This window comes from Manacus vitellinus, unplaced genomic scaffold (assembly GCF_001715985.3).
Source record: "Manacus vitellinus isolate BGI_N305 unplaced genomic scaffold, ASM171598v3 scaffold_112_pilon, whole genome shotgun sequence".
NCBI classification, from domain to species: Eukaryota; Metazoa; Chordata; class Aves; order Passeriformes; family Pipridae; genus Manacus; species Manacus vitellinus.
In genome coordinates, this window is record NW_021938853.1 from 2656 (window position 1) to 27964 (window position 25309).

At 47.3% G+C, this 25309-nt stretch overlaps 1 protein-coding gene across 3 annotated transcripts in view; it reads right to left on the reverse strand.

Annotated features, from left to right (window-relative positions):
- Window positions 1–6: 6 nt before the first annotated feature.
- The window catches only part of SLC4A4 (solute carrier family 4 member 4), a 119578-nt gene continuing 94275 nt past the window's right edge, over window positions 7–25309 (reverse strand). For all 3 annotated transcript variants that reach the window (XM_029965645.1, XM_018089017.2, XM_018089018.2), the window contains 14 exons: window positions 22947–23080; window positions 20333–20604; window positions 18614–18684; window positions 18206–18394; window positions 17026–17139; window positions 16539–16700; window positions 14191–14369; window positions 13207–13279; window positions 9759–9827; window positions 8340–8513; window positions 6276–6437; window positions 3763–3859; window positions 1846–1925; window positions 7–876 (listed from right to left, as the gene is read on the reverse strand). In XM_029965645.1, the coding sequence (XP_029821505.1) occupies window positions 1882–1925; window positions 3763–3859; window positions 6276–6437; window positions 8340–8513; window positions 9759–9827; window positions 13207–13279; window positions 14191–14369; window positions 16539–16700; window positions 17026–17139; window positions 18206–18394; window positions 18614–18684; window positions 20333–20604; window positions 22947–23080 (1740 nt within the window). In that variant the 3' untranslated portion in view covers window positions 7–876; window positions 1846–1881. The remainder of the gene's footprint in view (window positions 877–1845; window positions 1926–3762; window positions 3860–6275; window positions 6438–8339; window positions 8514–9758; window positions 9828–13206; window positions 13280–14190; window positions 14370–16538; window positions 16701–17025; window positions 17140–18205; window positions 18395–18613; window positions 18685–20332; window positions 20605–22946; window positions 23081–25309) is intronic.

Below are 25309 nucleotides of genomic sequence, written 5' to 3' on the forward strand. Positions count from 1 at the left end.
GTGCCACGTCCTGGAGATTGTGGTGTGGTGGGTTTGTTTTTCTGTAAAAATCACATTATATATGGTACAATACATTTTTTACAGAAAGCCTGGCATCTAGAAATAAGAGGTAGAACTACTCATAACTATACGTTTCCTGCTGCAGGAAAAAAATTCATTTTTCTTTACAGTAATTAAAAAAAGGTTAAAAAAATTGACAAAAAAAAAAAAAGAAGTCATAGGTTAGGCCCCCATAATTTAAACAAAATAATCTAGGAAAATAACACTCTTCCATGTACCTGACGGATTAAGTCCATTAAAGTGTTTCTTTAAAAAAAAATTGCATAGGAAAGGGACATTTCCAAACATGCTACAGCAATGGCAACGGTCTGTCTGTGCTGGGAGTGAAGTACCTTCTCCTTTTAACTACAGGTGAGAGCGTGAGGGTTAGCAGCACGTTCCAGCATCCCCGAGCAGTGGGAGCAGACACGGAATCAGCCTGGAGGTCAGCTTTGTTCTGCCAGACAAGCACCGGGTGCACGACCACCGGCGCCTCTGGCACTTCCCACAGGTACCCCGTGACATCCTGAACGCTCCTGCCCTCCTTGCAACGGGAGACACTTTGGAGAAGGCAATCCGAGTCCTGGTGTCGGCGTGGGGGGGCCCGGAGGGACCTGGGGGGCACGGGCAGAGGGGTGGCTCATTTACCTTTGCCAGCGGGGAGCAGGGAGCTTTTTAATATTTGGCTAGTGACAAAATAAATTCCGTAGAAGATTGGACAGACAGACAAATTACAAAGTAGTTTCTGTTCCCTTGCTCCTCCAGAAATAACCATTGTCTTCAGGCTCAAGTTCTATTCTAATTTGAGGCACAACTTTTACTGGAGTTCGTGGAGGGCTGCGAAGAAGAAGGAAGACAAGGTCAGTGTGGGACAAACTCTGCACAGTTGCATTGAAGATAAGCTCCACACATCACATAAGGCTGTCTGAATGACTTGCTCTGAACAATGCCCATGGTAGGAGACAAAATCACCCATTTCACTGACTGAGGAGCTCCAAGTGTCCAGCACTTTGTGCCTCATAGAATCCCAGAATGGTCTGGGTTGGAAGGGGACCTTAAAGATCATCCAGTTCCAAGTGCCTGCTATGGGCAGGGACACCTTCCACTAGACCAGGTTGCTCCAAGCCCTGTCTAACCTGGCCTCGAACACTTCTGGGGATGGGGCATCTTGGTCCTTCACCCCGTGCTGTGGCAACGCTCTTAAACTGCCATTGAAATAATTCAGATATCGCCACTGGATTGAATTTCAGACTCTCTCTAACACCTGGAAGCACAGACACGTCTTTGACATTTCAGAGGACTATTCTTGCCTTGGTCCAGATCCAACTCCTGGTGCTGGGAAGTCCTGTGTGGTCCCAAGGGACTGAACTCTGAGGAACTGTTACTTAACTCCTCCTTGCTGCAATTTAAGGTTATTATTTACTCTATTTTCCACCACAGATATGGGAAAATGGATTATTTCCCCTTAGCACTGCCCCTCTTGACTCCTCACAGGGGGAGTCTTTCTCTCTTTCTCCTGTCTGGCTCCCAAACCAGTCCTCAGTGCTGCAGCTGGGGTCTATCCAAGGCTAGTGAAGCCTTCACGTCTCCCACAGGTTCTCCACTTCCCATCCCAAGCACTGCAAGGGCTGGAATAATTATGGAATCAACTTGTTCATAATCACTTCAGGATGCTGCAATCCAAGGTAGGGAACGTTCTCCAAGTGCTTTTTTCCAAGAATCTCCCACAGCAAACTTTGGGTGTGCTGAGGGGGAGCAGAGATACTTTTCTGAGATGATTCCAAAGTGTATTTTCCAGGTGCTTACCTTGGCATGGCGTGTGATTGAAGGAAAGGAATTGTATCAGCAAGACGTGTGGCGTTCAAGGAATGTTGGTGATTTTTCTCCTGAGAGGGGGAAGAAAGCCTGGGCTGTCATTGCTGCAGCACTGATGGCTCCTCCAGCCCTGCCTCAGTTTTTCCAACCCTCATCCATTGGCAAAGATCTTTTCCTGCTGCCTGTCAGATGGATTCACTCCACTCCTCCCTCTCTCTCTCTCCTCCAAGATAAAAACCCTTGTGGTGCCAACAGGCCCAGTTTCCCAGGAGCTCGCCCACTTTTAGGGCTGGACACTTACCTTGGATCTACTCCTCTCAGTTACCCTGTGCTCCCATTGTCACACCCACATTCCTTGGGTGGCTTGTTGCCTGGACTGGCTTCTCTCTCCTGACCCTGTGTTATTCCTCTGGGAATAACAGCCCTATTCCTCTTGCTGGAGGAAAGCTGATGTTAGTGGTATTATTAGGAATATACTTTGGATCGCAGAGCACAGTTATATCCAAGGACAACACCAGAGTGGTACTGAATTCCGGCTGTTTTTTCTGTTCCAATGGCCTGATAAGTTTAATTTTTTTTTTCATTGTTTTTAATTAAAACCCAACAAATCAAATATTTGATTACAGAAATGTACCAATACACAAACCAACTATAGTTTGGCTCATGGGTGATTTACCCCATGCCATCTCCAAGGGCATTCCAACATGGCAGAATTAACTTCTCCCTAACTATTTTAGCCATAAAGATGTTGAAAACATGGCATCTGATCCTAAAATCCTGTGGAACAATGTTTAGGATGCAATTTGCTTTTAGCATATCAGAGTGTTTTCACAGAATGAGGAGGATGTGTGGTTGCCTGAGGCTGATTTTGGAAGGTTTGCTGGTATCAGCAAAACACTGATGATATCTAAATAACCAGAAAAATGTCTCTTGTTTTATAACCCCCAATCTCTAAGTGCTTCTGTATCTAAAACCCACAGAGCAATGCTCCGTGTTGCCCAAGGCCTCTCTATGCCACCAAAAGGAAAGGGACTCAGGTCCCAGCTCTTAAACCCTAAGGATAATTTAAGGATTTATCATCTAGGGCTTTAGGTCCTACTCCCAGGAATTACCAGTCTGGCAGCAGCACTAATTTATTACTCTGATTTCTATTTCTCCCCTCCCACCTCACAACAAAACAGCATATGACACCCTTAGTATATTAAAAAGTCAGCCCAAAGGCAAAAAAGTCAAGGTCAGCTGTGATTCCTCACTTAAAAGAGGAAAATGTAAAGTGGGAATGACTGAAAATAAAGATTACAATCAGCATTTATGGATATTAACATGAGAAATTAAAACCAAGAGAAGAGCACAAAAGCAAATCACCTAAGAAGGGAAATAAGTTAATGACCAACTGATCCCTGCCTGGGCAGCTTAATGACACAAATAATTAATTACTCTGTTAAGTGCTGATTTTTTTTTTGCAACTGCTTGGCACCTAAGGGAACAAACAGTGACAGGACAGCGCTGTAAATCCAGAACACCAGACTCAGAGGAAAAAAATAAATCCCACCATCAGCAGGTTAACACCAAGGGGGAGAGGAGAGGAGAGGAGAGGAGAGAGTGGGTGGCCAGGAGACCTGTCAGGAGCTGGAGAAAAGCACTTAAGCTGGAGGCACCAGAAAGAACAACATTGATTTTGTAACCAGCAAAGGAAAAAAATAAAAACAAAACAAAAAGCTCACAAAAGCAAAATCTGTCATAAAGCAGAGGCCTGGAAATTAAAAAAGAGAGGAAAAAAATAGAACAAGAAGAAGTACTTCTCAAGTAAAAGGAAAGATTTAAAAAAAAATCACTCTAAATATATAGATATATATTTGTAGTGCAAGTCAGAGTCAAGCAGGCATGCAAGAGGTTAGTTCTACTCACTGTCGGCAGGTTTGCTATCACTTAGGAAAGGTTCCTGCTCCATGATGTCCATTGGTATTTTAATACTTGGGACTTTTTCTGAGTAGGGGCAGTCAGACTGTGAAAGAAACGTGTAAAAGGTCTTAGAACATTCCCACTGCTCTCTCTCTTATCGTCTCCCACACATTAAAATTATCCTTCACATAGTTTCTGTAGGAACGGGGAAAAGAAAAGAAGGAAAAAGAGAAAAGAATCGTCCAGCTTAGTTTTAGTTGCCTGGTAGATTCCACTGGTTCCCCACTGCACCCCACTTCCCCTTGTTCTTCACACTCCAAAAGTAAAACAGACTGAAAGGATAATCTTGTGGAATTGTAAATTAACACAGATCTTCCCCTTTCCCACCCCACCAGCTTTTAAGACACCATCCCATTCTGCTTGGAGTCGGCTGCAGGAAATACAGACAGAAAACGGATCTGTGGGCAGACACAGCAGGGCACTGGCTGCTGGGAAAGCTCATCCAAACCCTTTATCCTACTGGCATTTCTGTAAAACCCCTTAGTTGTTCCCAGTTGCTCTATGAGGGCAGAGGTTCTGTATGCTGGGCTGGTTCAGCAACTCCTCTTTAATGTGGGTAAAACCCAGCCTCAGTTACACCTCTAGTTCACCAATTCCAGGACCCTTGGAGGGATTCAGTATCCCTGGCCTGGCAGGACAAACAGCAACCAGGTCAGGAAGAGGCAAAGGGAAAAGCTGGGGTACCAGCAGGACTTACTGCCTTCTATCACCTACCTGCTTATGCTTAGCAGACAGTACTTGGAATTATTCTGCTTTTTTAAAAATAAAGGGAACTTCTCATAGCCAAGTAAAGGCTGATATTGCCTAACTTGGCAAAGGCAGGAAGGTGGGATTGGCAAGAAACATTGGGACATCTTTGTTCCTGGAGAGAACCAGACCCACAATGCCAGGGTGGAGGGAGGAGACCTTCCAGTCAGGGCAGGAAAACACTAGGGAGGCCAGAGAATTGCTCTCCTTGGATTATTATTCTTATTTTAAGTTATTTTTTAACATAACTGACATCTAGTGCCTTATTTCATACTCCCAACAGCAAGATGGGACTATTTATATGAGGTTGAGGGACAAGCATAACTCAAATAAAGCATTAGCAACGCCCAGCAGTTCCCTTGGCTGAACTCAGACCCGTGAATTGCCCCCCAAATCCCACAGGATTAACCCTTGTGGGTGGATATTTCTGGAAGGGAAAGAAGGAAAGTAATCCAACCAGTAATGCCCAGAGCTGTACATTCAGGAAGCTGGTAAAAGCAAGCGCTGAAAGAAACCCAACAAGAGTTAAGAACCAACATTTTGCATAAAATCTCTTACTCACTAGATTAATTACTGTACCTGGAATTCAGGAAAAGCCTGGGAAGAGAGGAGATAGCTTAAAACATACAGGACAGAGGGGAGCCATGGCTGGAGCTGCTGGATGCAGACCAGTCAAGAGGAGGGGATGGAATCAAACCTTTGCTGATTACTCAGCAGGGCCTCTTTTAATCTCATTTTGGTTTGCACAAATTTAGGTGCTGAAGGAAACCCTCACCCTGGGAACTGGAGGAACGACGGGACAGGGGAGCTTGCTGTCTGAAGTAAGAGCCAATCCTCCCAGCTGTTTCCCCTGCCGTGACAAAATGGGATTCTTTTCCAGCTTCAGGGGACCTTACCTCTCCCTACATCCCAGGGAAAGCCCTTCTTCATGGACCCTGGGTGGATACACGAGCAGAAGTGGTGATGTCGTGCTTTGGACTCGCTGTGGAGTGTGTTTAGCACTTCGGTATAAATTTAAAGGATTTGAGGTAGACCTGAGCAGGATCACATTAACATTTGAAGGCACCAGGACTATATTTCTTCTTCTGATATATACAGTAAGAAACAGAAGAGTCAAAGGCACGTGGGTCTTGTCTAGTCAGGTCACTTTTTGCTATTTCAGGATATGCTGCAACCTGAGGTAGGTCCAGAGTGTACAGCAGAGGGCATGGATGCTCAGGAAATATTTAAATGATGAGTATTACCAACAGAAAGCAGTCACATCTTTTTTGTGTTTTCAAAAAAAAAGAACCATTACAAAAATTTTAAAAAAAGAATAAAAAAAAATAAAAAAAGAAAACCAGAAGGACCAAAGGTGCTGGTGAAAAGCATTCTCCTCCTAAAATGTAAGAGACAACGATGGGGAGAAAGGTGGAGGAGGGAAGCTGGAGGAGGCAGGGTGATGAGAGGCATTCTAGCAAGGGGCATGACATCCCAGCAGGTAACACCTGCTCTTGGCAAGTGTGATCTCATTCCTGGCAATGCACAAACCACCCACCACAGGTTGGAAAAGGGAAGGCAACATAGGAAAGAAGTTTTCTTTGGGGTCCATTTGCTGCAGCAGCAAAAGACTGAGCTGTCAGCTCCGAGAGAGCACTGGGCAGGGGCACGGACTGTGCCCGGGGTTAGGTAGCTAGGAAGGAGGAATGTGACAAGAGCAGAAAGCTCCTTACATCATCATTGTCACTGTCCATACTGCCCTTCTTCTTTTTCTTCTTCTTCTCATCCTCTTTTTTCTTCTTGTCCTTTTCTGGAATGACGTCGTCAAGAAAGCTTAAGTCATGCTGGGAGAAGAGGTAGTCCATGGCTTTTCTGACTGCTACCAGGGCCAGGATCTGCAAAGGCAGAGAGGGATTCCCAGTCACATTTTACCTTTCACTGGGAACACTTTCCTCTCAATGCTGCTTCTAAGCCACTTGAATTCTGGCTGCAAATGAACATACAGATAGGCTGAGCTGTGACTGCTTCACATCAGAATAAACAATGGGCACAAAACAGTATGTAGTCACTCAATACTCCTGTATTATAAATAATAAAGAGACAAAAAATGAGCATTTTCATTTACTTTTGGATGCAGGTCTGCGGGGCAGCCTGAGTAATAAAACTTGGCCTTATTTCTCATCACTTCCCTAGATGTAAGGGCTCTTTAGAAATCAGACAAGGGCCAATCTGTGCCCCCAGAGTTTGCAGAATAAAGTTTACTCAAATTATAGCTGCAGGGAACTGGAGGAAAAGCTCGTTCTGTGCAACACTGTAATCGAAGGCACTGGGAAAAAAGTAAGGGATGTGTCTCAAATGGGTGTTTACACGGACACTGGGTCTGACACCCCCATCAGATCCCACACAGGCTTTGCCAAGGGGTACATGGACAGGCTGGAAGCTGTAACCCATTCCCAACAGGCTGCCTTTAAGGAAAAGTCTGTGCCAAGCAATGGTGATCAACAGCACAAACAATTCCCAGGAAAAGATCTCGAGCTTTGACTTGCGTAACTTAAGATGCGATTACAGACGTGAGGAATTACTCAGGGGGTGGAAAGATGCCACACAGACACCCGTGATCATCCCACTATGAATTACTGCCATGTTGAAACGCCTTTCCTCCAAATAAACAGGGAGGTGGCTACTGTCTGGATCCTCACAAATTGGGAGTGTACAGTAATTTGGTTCCTGAGTGCAAGTAAGTGAGGTTCTGCCATCATACCTAGCTCCATCAGAACTGTGGCTGTGCCTTCCCTGAGTTTGCACTATTGTAACAAAGTCTGGCAGACCTGGGCTTCACTCAGATTCTATTATGGGCAAAGAGATTTTAGATTCAGCTTCCAACAGCAGCACAAGACAGACATGGAAAAGCGATGGAATGGGAAGAATGGGAACTGCTGATTTTTAACACCTTTTACAGAAGCATGTGTCCCAGAAGGAACATTTGGAGGATTTTTTTACTTGCATCATCTTTTCTCATTTCACCAACTTGTCCTTGACCTGAGTTCTGCCCTCCCTCCTTCTGTCCCTTAAATAAGCACTGCAAAGACCTGCCCACACAACTGAGATTTTACTTGTCCATAAACCTGAAATCAGGTGACCTGGGGGGTCCAAATTTACTCAGGAGTTTCATAAAGCTTTGCCTTTGCATCAGTCTGACCTATCTCCAAGCCAGAGAGAGCCTGTGTCTGTAGCTCCAGTAATGATCTGAATAATCACCCTCTGATGTGAAAAAACATTAGGGTCTTTTTACTCAAGTTCAAGGAAAAGAGACATTCCTTTTTTTCCTCTAATCCTTTCCCTCCCTCTGGCACCCCTCTTAGCACTGAGTCTCCTTCTTGGTTTTGTCAATTTGTGCTATTTAAAAGCCAGGGAGACATTTTGTATCCAGTAATTAGTGTGGACTAAAACAGGAAAACTGCTCCTCTCCTTGGTTCATGCAGCTCAAGGAGAAACCATGGCAAATCTAACCTTGGCAGCCAGGAACGGTCAACACTAACTACACCTTTCTGGGAAAAAATTAACTTTCCAGGCTCATTTTCCTCCAGAGGATTTATGTAAAGGCAGGCACGGCCACACTGACCCCATGCAGTCCTACACCAGTCCCATGAGCAGAGCCCTGAGCCAGGGATTTGGCAGGGAGAGGTTGGATTTACCCATTTATGGGAGGGAATGACTACGGAAGGTGCAGGCTGTGAAAGGGAGGGATGTGAGGGAGAAGGGAGGGAGGGACAGATGTGGTGGAGGGCATCACCTACCATGACAGGGAATATGATAGCAGCCACGGTGGATTTGAGGATCCAGAGGAGGGCCAGGCACACCACCTGCAGGAAGGTGAAGAGGTGGACCCTGCGCAGAGGGACGTGGCGCAGGTAGATAAAGTCAGGCTGGTGTTTTAGAGGCATCAAGAGCAGCTTCAGACGATCCATGAACTGCAAAAGAAAAGAAAGGGACAGTGAAATGAAATGCAGGATGCACAAAAAAGAGAGAAAACAAGATGAATGCCCAAACCAGGGTCAGCATCACACTCTGGGGCACTCCTGCTGCCCTCCCCTGCCCCGGTCCTGCCAAGTAAAGACATTCAGCATTTAGGAACAGTGCTTTTCTTTTCCCCAAATAAATCAGGAGCAGAGGTCAGCAGAGGAGAGGGCAGACACCACACTGCCAGAGAACAGAGCAGCACCCTGCCGAAGAGCGAGGAAGACGGGCAGCTTTCCCAGCAGTGCCCCTTTGCCCTGTGCTGGACCGGATGGACTTGGAGTTAAACCAAAATGGGGATTTCTCATGCAGTGAAAAACACATTTGATTAGTGGGAAACAATCTGCCCAGTCCCCTGACCACCTGGGCCAGGAGCAGGGGAAATCCCCTCCGGGAGAGCCAGCCCCAGGGCCAACAGGACAATCCCCGCGTTGTCCCCTGCCCGAGGTGGGCTCGCTGCCCACTGCCAGGACCGGATGGATCCTGCACCAGTGAATGGAACCTGGGGCTGTTTTGCAGAACCCCCGAGGGAATTCTCCTGGAGCTCACAGAACAGGCAGTCCCCTCCCCTTAGGGCACAACCCAGCAGTAAAAGAAAGGCCATATTTAACAGGGTGCCAGAAAGCAACAAAACCACTTCCAGCCTCCTTGGGCCAGCTACAGGCGTTGGCCATGAGAACGGCTCCTTACATAAGATTTCCTCAACGACAAAGAGAGGGGCTTGGCTTCCCCTCCCCAGAGAACAATGTTCCCGCTCGTTAGCATTGCAGAATAACCCCACTGCCATGAATCATCCTCCTTGTTCGCCTTCAGTCTGTGGCAGAGGACCCGAACCACCCTGGGAGCGAGCCTGAGCTGGGGAGGAAGCCTGTGGAATCCTGGAATGGTCTGGGTTGGAAGGGATCTTAAGGACCATCTTGTTCCAATCCCCCTGCCACAGGCAGGGACACCTTTCACTAGACCAGGTTGCTCCAAGGCCCAGGATGAACCTGGGTCTTCACAAAGCATCCCCTGGCACAGACTTGGCTGCTCTCCCTCGGTCTTCACCTCAGGACACCCAGGTTGTGCAATGGTTGTGACAGCTGCCACCCTCCCTGGGTTTCTTGGGAAGGAAGATGAGGCAGTGAAGGAGAAGTGAAAAGCTGGAGGGCTGTGGGAGAGCCCCTGTGCTCCTTGTCCGTGATGTTGGAGGGACTCACCTGCACGCCGTTGAGGGACGCGACACCCATGTAGAGGAAGACACCGTAGAGCACAGGCATGGGAATGAACTGCGGGAGGAAGAGCAGGAGAAACCAGGTGAACAACCCTCCCTGTACACAGTGCACTGTCAACACGCGGTGGGATGTCAGTCCCAGCCTGTGATCAACTCCAACTGCCTCTATGAGTGGACAACACGGAAGAATAAAGCCATATAAATAATCAAGCAAAACAAAGCCAAATAAATAGATCCTTCTGCTGTGTTCTGAGAGACACAAGGACATTTGTGCAATCGCACTCCCCCACTTGACCAGGACTTGGACGTCTGGCCAAGAACCACAGGGAATGACAGCAGGCAGTCAGCGAGTTAAGGAGGAGGTGGGGAAACATGCTCCAGTGAGCTGCAAACTGCCTTTCACCTCTGGCTTTGTGATGAGACTGGAAGCGGAAGGCAGAGAAGAAGAAAAGGCAGAGTGTTCCTGCGGTTTGAGGTATATCCTGTTTTCCCAGGTAGCAAGTGACAGAACAAGTGGAAATGTTGTGCCAGGGGAGGTTTAGACTGGATATTAGGAGAAACCTCTTCATGGAAAGGGTTGTGAAGCGGTGGAGTCAGCATTCCTGGAGGAATTTAAAAGTTGTGTAGACGAGGCACCTGGGGACAGGGTTTAATGGTGGGCTTGGCAGTGCTGGTTGGACTGGGTGATCTTAGAGGGCTTTTCCAACTGACACAATCCTGTGATTCCACATCCGGCTCAGTAAGTCATGCAAATCCATGCAGAAAGGCTCTTCTCTGGAGCCCCACCTCAGCAACGACAGTCATGCCAACCCAATCTCTGCCCGCTCCATCTCTCACACACATTAATCCCTAACTAATCCCAAATACAGGACTGAGAGTTCCCTTCTTCACTGCCAGGATCTGTCCTTTCAAACATCACTTTCTGCTCCCTCGAGTGCTAAGTGCCACCCATTCCTCCATCCACCACTTCCTGTGGGAGTGAGGAACACCACACACGCTCCTCAGAACGAGCCTCTGTCCCCCCCAGCAGAACTGTGCGGCCAGCCTGGTGTGACGGGAACGGGGATGCTTGGAACAAACCACAGGCAGGAGCTGAATAACGGCCTTCGTGGGATTTACTGGAGCCCAAGGGGGATGGAACGAGCTCCGAGGGACAGCCCTCCTGCAGTTCCAGGTGGCTGCCACTGAACGGCAGCCGCAGCACAGCCACAGTGCCCGCTGTTCCCAGAACTCCTGTGCTGGGAACACTCCCCTTCCAACCTCTGCACGGAGCTCATGAAAGAGGCAAATAACAGGGCAGCTATCCAGTGTTTCAGCGTATTCCCCACCACCTTATTCATCATTTCCTACAAGTATTTCCCTGGGGGCACATGAGCATCTAAGTCACCTGGCCACGTGCCATTCAAAGTTTTCCTGCCTACATTTTTTCTTCCTTCCTGAGTCTCATTCCCTATCAGCTCCTGCACGCTTCTTGATTGCTAACTCATCCTTCTCTTGGATTTATTTCCTTCCTCTGGAGAGCCGTGTTGGTAATGCCCATTAAAAGGCAAATGTTTTCTCCACAGTGGGGGTCTGCCATCACCACTGTGGGTGGGGTGGGGTGGGGACCCACTGTGTGCTTCACAAAGCTGTGGGGGACCACAGGATTCAAAGCCCTAACTGGATCTGAGGGGATGAGACAAGATAAGGCAACATCTCCAGAAATCAGAGTTCAGCTTTCTAGCTCATTTTCACTGCTCTCCTCCCCTTTTATTTATTTCTGTGGTTTTTTTTTAAAAATAAGAAAAATGCCCAAATATTATTTCTCCATTCCACGATGATTAATCCCGTAGATCCTCCCGAGGTGAAACCTCAGTACATTATCCTGCAGAGCAGCAAGCGGTGCTGTCAGTTTGGAAGACTTTCTCTTGGCAAAGTCTTCCCCAATGATGGGGTTGCTGGCTTCAGCACTCCGACCAAACCTGCTGTGGGCCAAGGGGATTAAAACTGTATTTATAGGAAAGTGCCTGTCACTCTCTCAGCAGGGCCGAGGATGTTTCTGTGGAGATCTGCCACAGTTGAGCAGAAACACCAGTGACATCCAAAACCAGCACAATCACCACAAAAGCCCCAGAAAACAAAGCTGGGATTATTCCATGCATTGCCTGGTTTATTGAATTCGGGATCGTCAGCGTTCAACTTGCCGCTGGCAGGAGAAGACTGAAATGTTCTGCAATGCATTTAGCAGAGCAGCTCCCTCCAGCAGGACCCTGCCACTGGAATTTGCTAAAGGTCCTGAAATGCTGCCAGGTCCTTCCCGCTGGCACGTGGGCCAGGAGCGTGCCGATTTATCCTCAGGCGTCCTCCCGCGAGGATCTTCCCCACACGCTGTCTTAGGGGAAGCACAGCAAAGAACTAATGACTGAAGCCATAACAGGGGAAATAATAGACCCCAGTGGAACAGAGGAAGAGGGATCTTGCAGGGAAAGGTCACATGGACTAACAAACAGGATTATCACAATCAGGCATTAAATTAAGGGCACGGAAGTGCCTGTTTGTGCAGAGGCAGAAACTGTTACCAAGACATCAAAATTCAAGCCGTACAAACAACCTTAGAAATGAAGAAGAGAAACACGCTGGCTTTGGAAAGCCACTGTTTCCACTCTCTCCACAGGCAGCATTGCTGCTCCCTGCCTGCCTCCTCCCCTCCGGCTCACATCTCACTGTGCCTCGCAGCCCCTGTGGCTTCCAAAAACTCCCCTGCCTCCTCCAAATGCTCCTCCAGACACCCATCTGCTCCATCCTGGAGTTACAGTGCACGGTGCCACTGATTTGACATGTTCTGCTTCTACCATCGGCCTTGGGATCCATGAAGAAGGACACCTGCAGCTGACATCTACCATTGGACTGCATGTCTGTGCTTGGCACTGCTTCCATCACCATTCCCAGAGTAGGCTGTGTCCTCCACAAGACAGGGATAAGCAGGTTTTCCAGTTCCCTTCTACGATCTGATGATCCACTAAGGATGCATTTCTCTGTGGCTACGTGCCAACGCATTTCTGGTCTTGGAAAATAGCAACCTACCTAGATCCATGAGCAGCACATCTGTCCAGAGTCTTGGCTAAACTCACAGGAAAAAAAGATTCAGGAGATGAAGGAATGCCATTTAATTACACTACTTCCTCCAGAAACATGTTTTCCATACTCTTGAGCTTTATCCGTGATTCGTTTTCCATAAAATGCAGGCATGGCAAAGGTACAAAAGGAATCATAAAAGAAAAGGAAACTTAACTTTATGCAAACATGGAAGAATAATCTTAAAATGAAAAAAAATCACAGCGCCCAAGACTCCCAGCCCTGAACTTCGTCACTATTGCAGCACACTACAATCATGGTGGGTTTGCCTTCCAAAAGGTTTGGATTCAAGCTTCCAAAGAACTGTTAACCATCCTTACCTTCAGGATGGGAGCCATGAAGACAGACACCCCGGTCAGGATGAAAACAATGACTCCAGTGACTCTCTGCTCCCTGAAACAACATCACTGGGTGAGGACCATAGCTTTGGTTTTATATTCTGAGTACGCAACATAAAGCCCAAAAACTCACTTCTGCAGCCACGTTTTTCAGCCTACAGCATCAGACAGGTGGCTGGATCCTGACCAAGCCCTGCACAGCTCTGTTTTCAAACCCCAGATCGGTTTCTTTATGCTGTTTGGGGTCAACAGAGCACTACTACTGAGTGAGGAGGGGTGTGTTTGCATGTTAAACATTACAGACCATTAACCAGCACTCCAAATTCCCCACACGGCCATACTCAGAGAGGGAAAAAATCATTAGCTCTCCACCCTTAGATCAGTCACATATTGTGAGTCCTGCTCAGAGCGCTCCAGCAGCTTGGAAAAATGGCTGAGACCTTCACAAGGTGCCGAACATGTGCCTTCATCAGCGCCCATAGGGCTTCCCACTTCCAAAAAAGCTTGGCCACTAATATTTCTGAGCACTGTTAAGTCAGGCCATTAAGTTTCTACTTAGTTGCCTAAACAAGCAGCCTGATTTCCAGGAGTGCTCCCATCGGAAGCACTTCAGACCACTTAATTAAGGCAACCAAACACAGAAAAAATAACTCCATTAAGTAGAGCTGACTGCTCTAGGCAGAACAGGTTTGCATGTCTGACCATTACATTTGCTAAGGAATGCCTCATTTCCATGGATAAAGAAATCTGCAGGTAATTTATCTTCTTTAACACTGGAAAACTGCATCTGATCTGGCCAAATAAACTTCTGAGGAGTCACACCTGGGGTTTGCCCAAGGAATCGCCGGAGACCTGTGCTGCTGAATCTCACGGTTGGCTTTGGAAACAGGGAGCAGCACAAAATTCTTTGTATAAAAGGATTTTACAGGCAAACACAGTAATTAAGGCCTTTGTGGTTGGACATACCTCACTCCCAAAAACTTGGGCTGTTCTCCAGGGGCTGAAGTCTCCGTCTCCATCTTCAAGCTGTCGATGTGAGCGATGGAGATGACGGTAGCAGCCACATACCAGGGCAGCCCCATGAAGGAGCAGACGATCATCAGAATGGCCACCCAGAACAAATCCAGATGATATCCAGCACCTTTCTGTGAAAGGGAGACAAACAACCTTCAGCTGAATTATTCCAAATGCCTACAGAGCGGGGCACAGGCACACTGGACAGGTGGCATTTCCTTCTACAATTTCTTTTGGCAAACAGAGCCAAACACCAAATATACACTGGATCTTGTAAACAGCATAAGCAAGCTTTCAAAATAAATATATAGATAGATAGAGAGAGAGATTGAGAGAAAGAGAGAGAGAGATGGGTTGTGCCCCAAGTCATCTCACATCCTTGTAAGTGATGCTTGGATGCACACAGAGCTTTAAACACTCAAACCACCCTTTAAAAAAACAGCCCAAAGCCTAATTTTAGTTTTAAGCAGCTGTTGAACAACAACTTGCAGTGTGATGACCTAAGGAAGAAAGCCACCTTACAGACATATGGTGCCTGCCTAAAGGTAACAGGTGCCACTGGCTGTCTCAGAGTGAGGTCTGAACTCATGTTCAGCAACTGCAGGATCTTCTAGTCAGGACTTCCCAACGGGTCTGGGCCCTGTAGATGGTGCCTGGTGCTGGAAGCAACTCCCTCAACACCCAATCCTAAGTTCCTTTTATGGAATGCAACAAGAACAGCTGAAGGTTCATTCCCTATCCAAAGCAGAAAGCTGCCCTCATTCCTCACTCCTTTTCAAAGACCCTTGATCCTCTATTTTTTAAATCCTTTCGTGAACTAACACAGGAAATCCAGCGGTCACAAGTGCCAAGAGAAGAAGTGAAGAAACAAAAGAGCCACCAAAGAAAGGGACTTTCAGAAAAACACCAGACAGACCTCTAAGGTATGCTATTTTAAAACAGATTAGCCTTTTTTTTTAATCCTGTTTAATTTGATTTTATTGGAAAAAACCCCAATCCAGACCTAAGATGACCCAGGAGGGAAAGCAACCCAGCTCCTCTTGAATAGTCCTCACTGTTTTCCTCACATGTGCACTGCTTACCTTGGCTGGCTGGTGGCACTGGGGCAGGCACCCTGGGACACCCTGCCAAGGCTTTAGCAAGGGATGAGCAGAAAAAAAACTGACCTTTTTTCTTTTTTTTTACAGTAAATTTTATGTGCAAAGGTGTTTTTTGGTTCAAAGCAACAGGATGGGACTTGAGAAGCCCCAATTCCAAAAAATACAGAGCTCACATGTAAAAAGGGAAGCAGGGAATACATTTTTTATATTAACAGTACTTTGCTGGAGTGTTTATAACTTTGTTACTAAAAAAGTACACCCAGGGTTGACAGCAAAACCACGTTCTGTGGTTCATAAGCTTTATAAGCTGCAGAAATGAGGGGCCTCTTTTTCATGGGGGAAGAACAGTGAATATATTCTCCCAGTGGTTAACAAAATGCTATGTCTGCTTAGTTAGGTGCAGGAGACAGACCTAAAACTGAGACCATGGCAACAACCAGCCTGCCCTGAGGAAGATGAGGTATCAAAGGTATCTGCCCAGATGCAGGTGGCAAACAGGGATGTTCTGAGGGTTTTTTTTTTAAATTGTGAGCCAGCATCTGTGTGCCATCATCACTGTGCACAACAAACCTTTCCCATTCCCTGGTACTCCGACTCTCTTCTCCAGGTCTGGCTCAGGATGGCCTTAAATCACGTTACTTGTCTAATGTCCACAGTGACCATGTCAACTGAAACATCCTCCTCTTTTCAAAGCAAAAGCTCCCTTCCCATTTCCAACAGCTCTCCCTGTAACTGATGAAGGTTACAGCTGCAGGTATCTGAATAATGACCCACTATTACCTGTGTTCTGAGGGGGTCTTTACTCCCACAGGTCACACCACACGTTCTATTATCAGGAAGAGAGAGTCTTCTTTTACAGGAGTGAAATATTTTTCAACAGAACTGACCGTGCAGGGAAAGGAAAAACCCTACAGGCAGGAAAAACTGCATAGCACCAGTCTGGAAAGTTTATTTTAAAAACACAACTACATCCTAGGCTGTTTCGTGTCAGCTCTTCTTTAAATAACATCCAACTGGGGCTATGCCCTTGGTATGTCCCAAATCTCTCCAGCTTATTGCTTGTATTTGACAGCGACCACAAAGCAACTTCTCCTCCTTAAAAACAGCAGCCAGTGACAGGGAATAGGCTCATGTCCGTGAGGCAGCAAAGTGGTAGGAGGAAAAGCCCCTGCAAGTGCTCAAGACACAAAGCACACCCACCTTGAGCTTGTGCTCCTTCCTGTTGACGATGACGGCGGTGATCTGCTGGTCCATGAAGATGAGGATGGTCACCAGCAGGGCAGGGATGGCTGCTGCCAGGTACACCCACCAGGGGTTCCCTCCAAAAGGTGGGATAAACCAACCCCTCTCGGGACTGGTTGGCTTTGAAGGACAGGGAAAAGAAAGCTCTTGTTGGAGGTGCAATACAGGAGTGATGACATCCCAAAACCAGGTGTACTTCCAGCAATGGGACCACAGGGAGACACTTGAGGTTTGTGACAATTTCATCCTTCCCACTAACATGGAAAGGTTCCAAGTATGGAGGCAGGATTTAGCCAATCAAATGATGCTAACAAAAAGGATATCCTCTGAGTAAATCAGCCCTTTCCAGAGCACTAACTACGTTCCTATTTTGAGGGTAAGTCACTCCATACAGGGCAGGTGGAGGGGGAAGTGAACCTCTTCCACAGGCCTGACAATGACATACCTTGAATTCACTTGGCACAATTAGTTTTGGTGTGTCCACACCAACCAGGGCATCTATTCCACAGAAGATCAAAATGGACAGGATAATGGCAAAGTCACTGATGAGCTTCCGGGCCTGAAAGAGAAGGTGGTATCATAATAGCAGGAGTGAGCACCACAAAACACAGCTTCACCCACGCTTTAGTGTCTACATAAGACCTTGTGGCAAGACAAACTCAGCGTTCCTCCTTCCACAAAGATGCCCACTGTCATGTCTGGCGCCATTTGCCTACAAGTGCCTTGGTACTTTACTGTGGTGTCTGAAAGCCTAAATGGGAGCATGAAAATAACACAATGGAAAGTCACAAAATTCCCTTTAGGAGATGGGAAGAAACGAATGTCCACAAATGAGATACTCTGTATGACTGGCAGGGATTACGTTGTTTGCTGTTCAAGTAATAAGTCAACCTAAGCTGACAGGAAAACAAACCAGGCTTCTCAGCTAAATCCCTAAGACTGCAGCTCTCCTGAAGTCACTGGAATATGACAACTTAAAGCTGCCACTGGTCAGATCCCAAAATTTAACTGTGCAGGAGCCACTGTGCTTGCCTGGAACTGTGTGAGCTTTCCAGAGCCGTTGTTCCTTCCTGGTTTCCTGGGTTCACATGGTTACAGATAAATTGAGCTGCATTCCAGCCCAGATGGAATTTGTTTCCTTTTTATTAAAAGTAAGAGAGGTTCAATTGTAACACAGCAGAACAGTAAACATCCATGCAGGATAAATCCCTGTGTGTCAGAATGCCAAAAATGGGGCAAGTCTCAGAGAGAAACATGGGTTTGGCACACACAGAAAGCTCTGGCTTGCACGCCTGGAGTGGGAGCCTCACCTGAGGGGACAAAACAAGTAGATGCACCTGAGAGGTGCCTGTAGGTTTGGAAGTGTTGTCTTCAGCGCCTTTAAAATGCCTGCTACATTCTCAGTAGAGATTATGGCTCCTCTTGGCTCTTCTGTGCCTTAGCTGTGCCCTCCAGCTGGGAGCAATCCCAGGCATACCTTGGTTAACCAGTTCCATGTTTTTATCCCAACCAGTCCAACCTGGCTTCCCTGCAGAGCACCCCTCTCTGTGTGCGTGACTGCTACTCCAAAAGGAAGGTTGACCTTTGCCCTCGGGAAGACTGCTTGGGTGAAAGGAGATACTTACAGTGGTGGGAAAATAGCGACTGGTCTTGAATTTCTTGAGGGCCATGGAGCAGGTGTAAGTGCCGAAGAAGAGGATGAAAGACATGAGGGTGATGTCAGGGACATAGTCACAGCTGTTGCCCTCAAGTTTTCCCCCATATTTCAAGCACTCTTTGGCTGTCAGAGCAGCCCAGTCAATGGTGGTGTTGTCCTGCAGGAAAAAAAAGGGAATCACAGAATGATTTGGGTGAGACCATTTTCCTGCTGGTGTCTGACTAAAAGGAGTTATTACTCTGTGTCTCAACTTCCTTCACACATGTCCCCCACAAATGGATGTGACCCATCAAGCTCCACTTCTTTCTCATGATCCAAAGCTCGCCACTGAGACTCTGCAGCCCATGGGATCCGTGCCCTCCCAAGGGGAACTCACCATTTCAGAGGAGGAATAGACCAGCTCATCGTCTGACAGCACTGCTGTCCTGTTAAAGAACGAGCTATTAACTGCAAGAGAGAAGAGAAAAGAGTGTACGGTGAGCAGGATGCAGGAAACAGCTAGGGAGGAGAGAAAATTCCAATTAATAAGTAATTTCTTGACTCCATCAAGCTGTTTGCCACCTCTTTGCTCCAGTAAAGTGAGTCACAAGTGTTGTTTCAGAGAGACTCAAAAGCTTTCAATCATCAATCACTCATAAAACTGAAAGAAAAGGTTAAGTGAAACATAATCCAAACCTAACTGAGGGTTTTTTTGGAGTTTGTGGTTTAAAAAAAAAAAAAAAGAAAAACCACACAAACCAGAAAACCAGACAGACAATATAACATTTGATGGGTTTCCAATATTTTTCTAATGATTTCTGGATTAAACTAAATATCCACAGAACACTCTAATGATTAATTTCAAATGTAAGCACAACCCCCAAGATATCCAGAAAAGCAAAATGCATTTTAGCGTCCAGCACAAACACATTTTTTGAATTAAAAGAAACAAAAAGATGGCAAGTAATTGAAATCAACAGGATGGGGATAATTCCTTTGAAAGAAGGAGCAGCATTCCCTGTGGCAGTGACACGTTTTCCTCTGGCTTTTGCAGCATTAGGAATCATGGATTTGAAATTTCATTTAGGAATGCAGTCCTTGCTGCAAACAGGCTCGCCACCTCCGCCCTCACGGTTTTACTGAGGTTTTGCATAAATAAACTTTTTTTTCCTTTGCTGTCTGGGGAGCCACAGGTGTTTCAAAGGGAAGTGGAGACTTGGCATTGACCATTCCCACCGTCCTGGCTCCACGTCATTCCAATGGAGGCAGCACCAGAGCAGCATCCATGTGCTTGCCAAGATCCTGTGTTTAATAAATAAGGCAGGCACCCAGCTCCAAGGGAACCGGCTCCTGACACCTGCGAGGAGCAGCCAGCAGCTTTTCCTGTTGGACAGGTGTGCTGAGGTAACCTGCAGTTTACTTTGAGCACAGACCAAGCTTCTTACTCACTCCTCATTGCGTGTAGGATCCAAGGAGTGGTCCCTTCTTCCCTAATGGTACAGCCAGCGTTCCCTCTGTTTGGATTTGGGTTTTGTTTCCCTTTGTTCCCGGCTGAGGACCCAGACCTATACACACAGGCTCTATCCGCCGTGCAGCCCACGCTCTGGAGATAGGCTGCCCTCTGGATACACTTCCCTTCTGCTTAGCAAGGAATTGTTTGTGCTTTCCCACTCATCCATGCAACCAGGAGGTGGGAACCACCCATGTTTGGGTAACACCCTGAATAAATCCAGCTCCAGCACTTGAAACAGGAGTGACCTGATCTCCATGGCAGTGACATCGCCGCCACTTCTGCCCCTTCACGGAATTCTCAGAGGAATGCCATCTGGAACTGACAGCCAGAGGGAAGCAAGGAGACAAGGGTGCAGAGAAGCTTCTCTACTGGTCATGCTGCTCACAGGAGGAGTCCCAGGAAGGTTGGCTACACAAACATTCCAGTTGGGACATACAGTGAAATTCACCCCTCAGTTTCCAAAAAAAACTAAGATAGGGTATCTGAAGACAGCCAATAAAGAAGGAATAATCTACCTATTATCTGGGCTGCAGCACAAAGGAAAAAGAGAGTAAATGCCACCTGCTACCTGCAAACTGGTGAGGTAATGAAACACTCTCTTACCTGGATCTACTGGTTTACAGGCACAAGAGTAATGTGTGATATAGTCCACCTTGAACTCGGAGTTGATGGGATAATGATCCGCCAGCTTGATCATCTTCTTGAAAGCATCATAAATGAAGATGAAGCTGATCAGGGAGGAAAATCCTTCTTCAGTGAAGCGGGTGAAGTACTTGACCAGGAAGCTGGCATCGGTGGCCACGAGAACGAGACACTGGAAGGCTGACCAGAGGCCGATCCAGAGGCGGAACTCCAGGTAGTCAAAGTCATTGTCCCTGCAACAAGACAGGGGTGGCAAGAAAGGAAAACATCGAGTTAGACAAGATCAGGAAGTACAAAGCAGATGTTATGTGGAATGAAGCTGTGTCGGGGAAGCTGAGACAGGACATAAAGAAAAGGTTCTCCCCCCAGAGGGTGGTCGGGCACCAGAACAGGCTCCCCAGGGAAGCAGTCATGGCACCAAGCCTGAGAGAGTTCAAGGAGCATCTGGACAATGCTCTCAGTCATATGGTTTAGTTTTAGGTAGTCCTGCCAGGAGCAGGGAGTTGGACTTGCTGATCCTTGCGGGTCCCTTCCAACTTGGGATGTTCTGTGATCCTGTGACAAACCCTGGTGCCAGGACTGGCAGGCTGAGGAGAACCACGGAGCCAACTGCACTGTTCCCTCCTGGGAATGATGGCCCTGTGTTTGCTGCTCGAGGCTGCAGTGCCATGCAGGTACAGAGTCCAAAGGTGGGTTTTTAGGAGTGAATAAGTGCCAAAAGGGGACACTGGCGTAGATAAGGACATGGCAGGGAGGTTACTGTCTGTTCTGGGAAAGGAAGGGAGTGGGAGGTACTGGGGCTGGCAGCCCCAGCCCTGGAAGCCAAGGAGCCCTGGCCTGGGAGAGGGTAAGGAGCAAGTAAGAAACAAAGTGATTTAAAAAAAGAGAAGGAGAAAAAATAATAACAAAAGACCCCAGTCACAGCTTTGAAATATCCGGAGTCTGTGCCTGAGGGGGCAGGAGCTGCCATCCACGTGAAAGTGGCTGGCAGGAGCCCAGGTACACCCTGGCTGCACACCACTGAAGAACTTCAAAGACTTTCAAAGTATATTAGTTTGGCTTTTACCCCTCAAATTCCTGCAGCATGTCTGAAGCTGACAGAGCAGGTGGAAAAGCACTGTGTCCTGTAGCATCGATCCCCCCACGCTGGCACCATGGAGCACCTAAAGCCAGGCACATGTCTGGGTCCACAAGGTGCTTTTAGGAATCCCTCCATACACACACACACACACACACACACAAGTCACACTTCAAATGAGTCAGTAGATGGGAAGTCTTTCTAATTTTGCTCCCAGGAGGGAACAGCACGTTGTGAATAGGAACAACCACAAATGCATTACAGAAAAATCACAGTCCTCGGTTCCAATTTCCTTGTGAGAAAGGCTCCCTTTGAAAACTCCTGCCTTTCTGCTCCGGCAGGTTGTTAGGACAATGGCTTTTATAACCACCACCTCCTCCTCAGGTTAAAAATAACCACCTTCTCCCTGCCAAAACAGTACAAAGTGCTTTTCCATCTTCCTTTTTTCCTGCTGTGTGCTGCACCTGGGCTGTGCCATGCCTGCCACATGCCAACAGGTGCAGCATGCCCATTCCTGACTCTATTCATTTATTCCAGCCAAAATAAGAAAAGAAAGGTGCTCCCCTCTTGTTCCACTGTGGAGCTCACAACCCTTTGGCAGCTTACAGTTTCCCTCTCTGGGATAATCTAATTTTCCATCTACTTTTCCTAGCCCCTATCCCTCCCTATGTGTAGGAACACAAGTCCTGCACAACCTGCAATGCCATGAACATGGGCTGCAAGGGATTTGGGGTGTATTCTGTGTAACCTAAAATGATCTCCTCGCAAAACACAGGCCCAAGGATCAGCAGTCCTATGCATAAAATCATCCATGACACCACTGATTCCCTTAGGGATTCCTGTGTATTTTCCTGGTATTGCAGATGTGGGACTGGTAAATGAGCACACCTAACAAAATGGGCTCCCTTTGGCTCTGGGTGTCAGCTATCAACAAAGGGGAGGGAGCAGAACCTCTTTATACCAGTTAAATGGAAAAAATCCAAGAGCCTTTACTGCAGGAAAGCTCCACTGCGGAATTCTTGGGGCTGTTTCTATCACAGGCACTTCTGCTTTCACAAATGACAGTGATTATTTCAAACTATTAGAGATTTAAGGCCAAATTTTTGGTAACCTTGAGACCTGCAGGATTTCGTTAGTGAAGAGCTGGATTGATTTCTTTGCTCCTATGGGAAATCCAGAGCAACCAGGGAAGCAGTGGCTGGGAGGAGCAGCACACTGTAACTAGAGCAAATCGCTCATGGAGGACTGAACCGGCCAAGGATTTCTTTCCAGGAGGCCTCACGGAGACAGGCAGCCACACACCGGGCAGCGCCCTGGGACATGCGTGCCGGGAAAATCCCTGATGTGATTGCACTGGATCTCAAGAGGGAACAACGACATGTTTCATTTCGTGCACTAAATCCCCTCCTTCCCCACCGCCAGGCAGCTCATTCTCTGGCTGGGATTTCATTACCATGGGACATTCCTCCCCCCCGCCCTCTCCCCCCACGTACTCACTTGCTGAAGTTGAAGAGGAGCCGCTCAAAGACCAGGACGGGCCCTGTGCTGCTCAGAATGGTGAGGGGCTGACCAGCCAAAAGGCAAAATATGGCGCCGGTGACGGCCGTGCCCAGGAAGCTCTCCAACACGCCCTGCGGACACACGGCACACGGGTCACTTCTGCTGCAGAACCCTTTAGAAATGAGCAGTTCTGCCGGTGACCGGCCGTGGGCTGCAAGGGAAGAGCATCCTCTGCCTCTCCTGCAGCTCACACTGAGGTGTTGGTCCCACACAGTGCACAGTTACTCCGGATAACCACCAACCCCCCTTGGATATCTGAGTTCCACAGGTTATCAATGCTATATATTGTATCTTATATTCGACAAGGGGAGGAGAGGGTTTTCAAGGACCACTTAAAGGATTTCAGAACTCCTGGAACATTCAAGGGCAGGTTGGACGGGACTTGGAGCAACCTGGTCTAGTGGAAGGCGTCCCTGCCCGTGGCAGAGGGGTCGGAACCAGACCCCTTTGTGGTTCCTTCCAACCCAAACCACTGTATCATTCTATGATCTTCCAAGCCTTTGACAGTAAAGAGACATATCTGTGTGACTCCTCAAACAGCTGTAGCAGAATGTGGCTACAGGACGGCACCAAAATCCCCCAGGTCAACGGACGTGGGATATTTTCTCTCTCCAACTGAGCAGACATTTCCTAGATAAACAACCCGCCTCTCTTTCAAGTCACTGGTTTAGTAAGTAAGACACAAACCAAACAAGGTTGTTTCACCCAGCAGCCACGTGTTAAGACCCAACTTCATCAGATGTCACCAGCAAGCCATAAATTCCATACTTAACGAGCTCTACAATTACCTTTGGCACGCGTGGCAAAGGAGCTTGGCTGGAGAAGGATAGAACAGCACACTTGGTGCATTCTTGGATTTTCGTGTCCAGCTGTAGCTGGACAATGTCTACTTTTAAAATGAAAAATGTGGATGAAATATAAATGGCAATAAAATGTGATTACTGGCCGAGTGTGCAGAACGTGCTGATCTTACCTCATTTACTCTTAATCTATTTACACTTGACTGAGTTTTAAAGGAGTAATAAGAGCATCATCTTCTACTGAATAGGACATGCAGCCATCAGTATTATCCTCTCCAGGAACATGTTCCCAACAACCCTGGGTGGATTTAACCCCAGGCTTATTTGCATGGCTGGAGCTGTGTGAACCAGCAGCCTCATTAATGCCACACATGTTAATTAACAGCACATGCAGATCCTTCCTTCCATCCATGATACGCTGCAGGGATGGGGCTGCAGTTTTCCTGACTTATCAGGGGTATTGCGAAGAATTTAAGTCCAGTTTTGTGTCTCTCTTCCTTGGAAAGACACAAATCAGTGTTTACACTGAGAAAAGTAATATTTGCTGGTTGCCTCTGGGGGACTTGTGAGGATGAGCCGGTTGCTCCTGGGGCGAGGAACAGCATCCACACAGCCGATCCCCTCCGCTCCTCTGGCATTACTCATGGAGAGGGCCCTTGTGGCCAGCGCATCTGGAATCTCTTTTCCCTACATTCTTCCACGTGTCTGAAGCTAAGAATAGTGTCCTTTCGCAGAAACACAGAACTCTGGAGTGAGCTGTTAAGGAAGCACCGGCCGGAGCAGCTCCCGGGACAGGCAGCAGGGACGGGCCGTGCTCAGGGCCTGTCCCAGCAGCAGCCACATCACTCTTTGCAGCCAACAACACACAGGAACTGTGATGTGGTAGACACAAAAATACTGTTTTTCTTTTTTTGCTACCTGATAATACACGTTCATGGGATACAAAGGTAACAAAAGAGGCTTTTGGCCACTCACAATAAAGCGATTCTAAACTTGGAATCGGGTAACATTTCCCCTTTCTCCTCCTAATTTAAAGACTGCACCTCATTCAGAAGCAGAGCAGACAGGCTTTGCTCTGCTACCCAGTGACAGCCCAGTGCTGCTCACTGATGGGTCCCAGAGGCCCCTCCGTTCCTGACTTCCATGAGTCTCAGAAAAGGCAAACTGTCAGCACAGGGGAGAAGGAAGTTTGGTACTCCACAGGCTGCTGGATCTTACTCTAGCCTGTAATTCATCACAGGGAAGCGCAAAGTTCCAGATACACGCCCTCCTTTTCTATGTTTAACTTAATTAAACCTGCTTAAATTAGTAATTTAGTCACTGTCACTACAATCTTAATTATTGTTAGGAGATTTGATGTGGCTGCACTGAATCTGTCTAAATACAACCTCCTATTTTTCCTATTATTCCACTAACATGAAGCCCCTATGGCATTGTTAATGCAGAATCCCTTTCTAGCCCGAGCTATCCTTTGAAGCCCCAACTCTTGCCTTGTCCGCT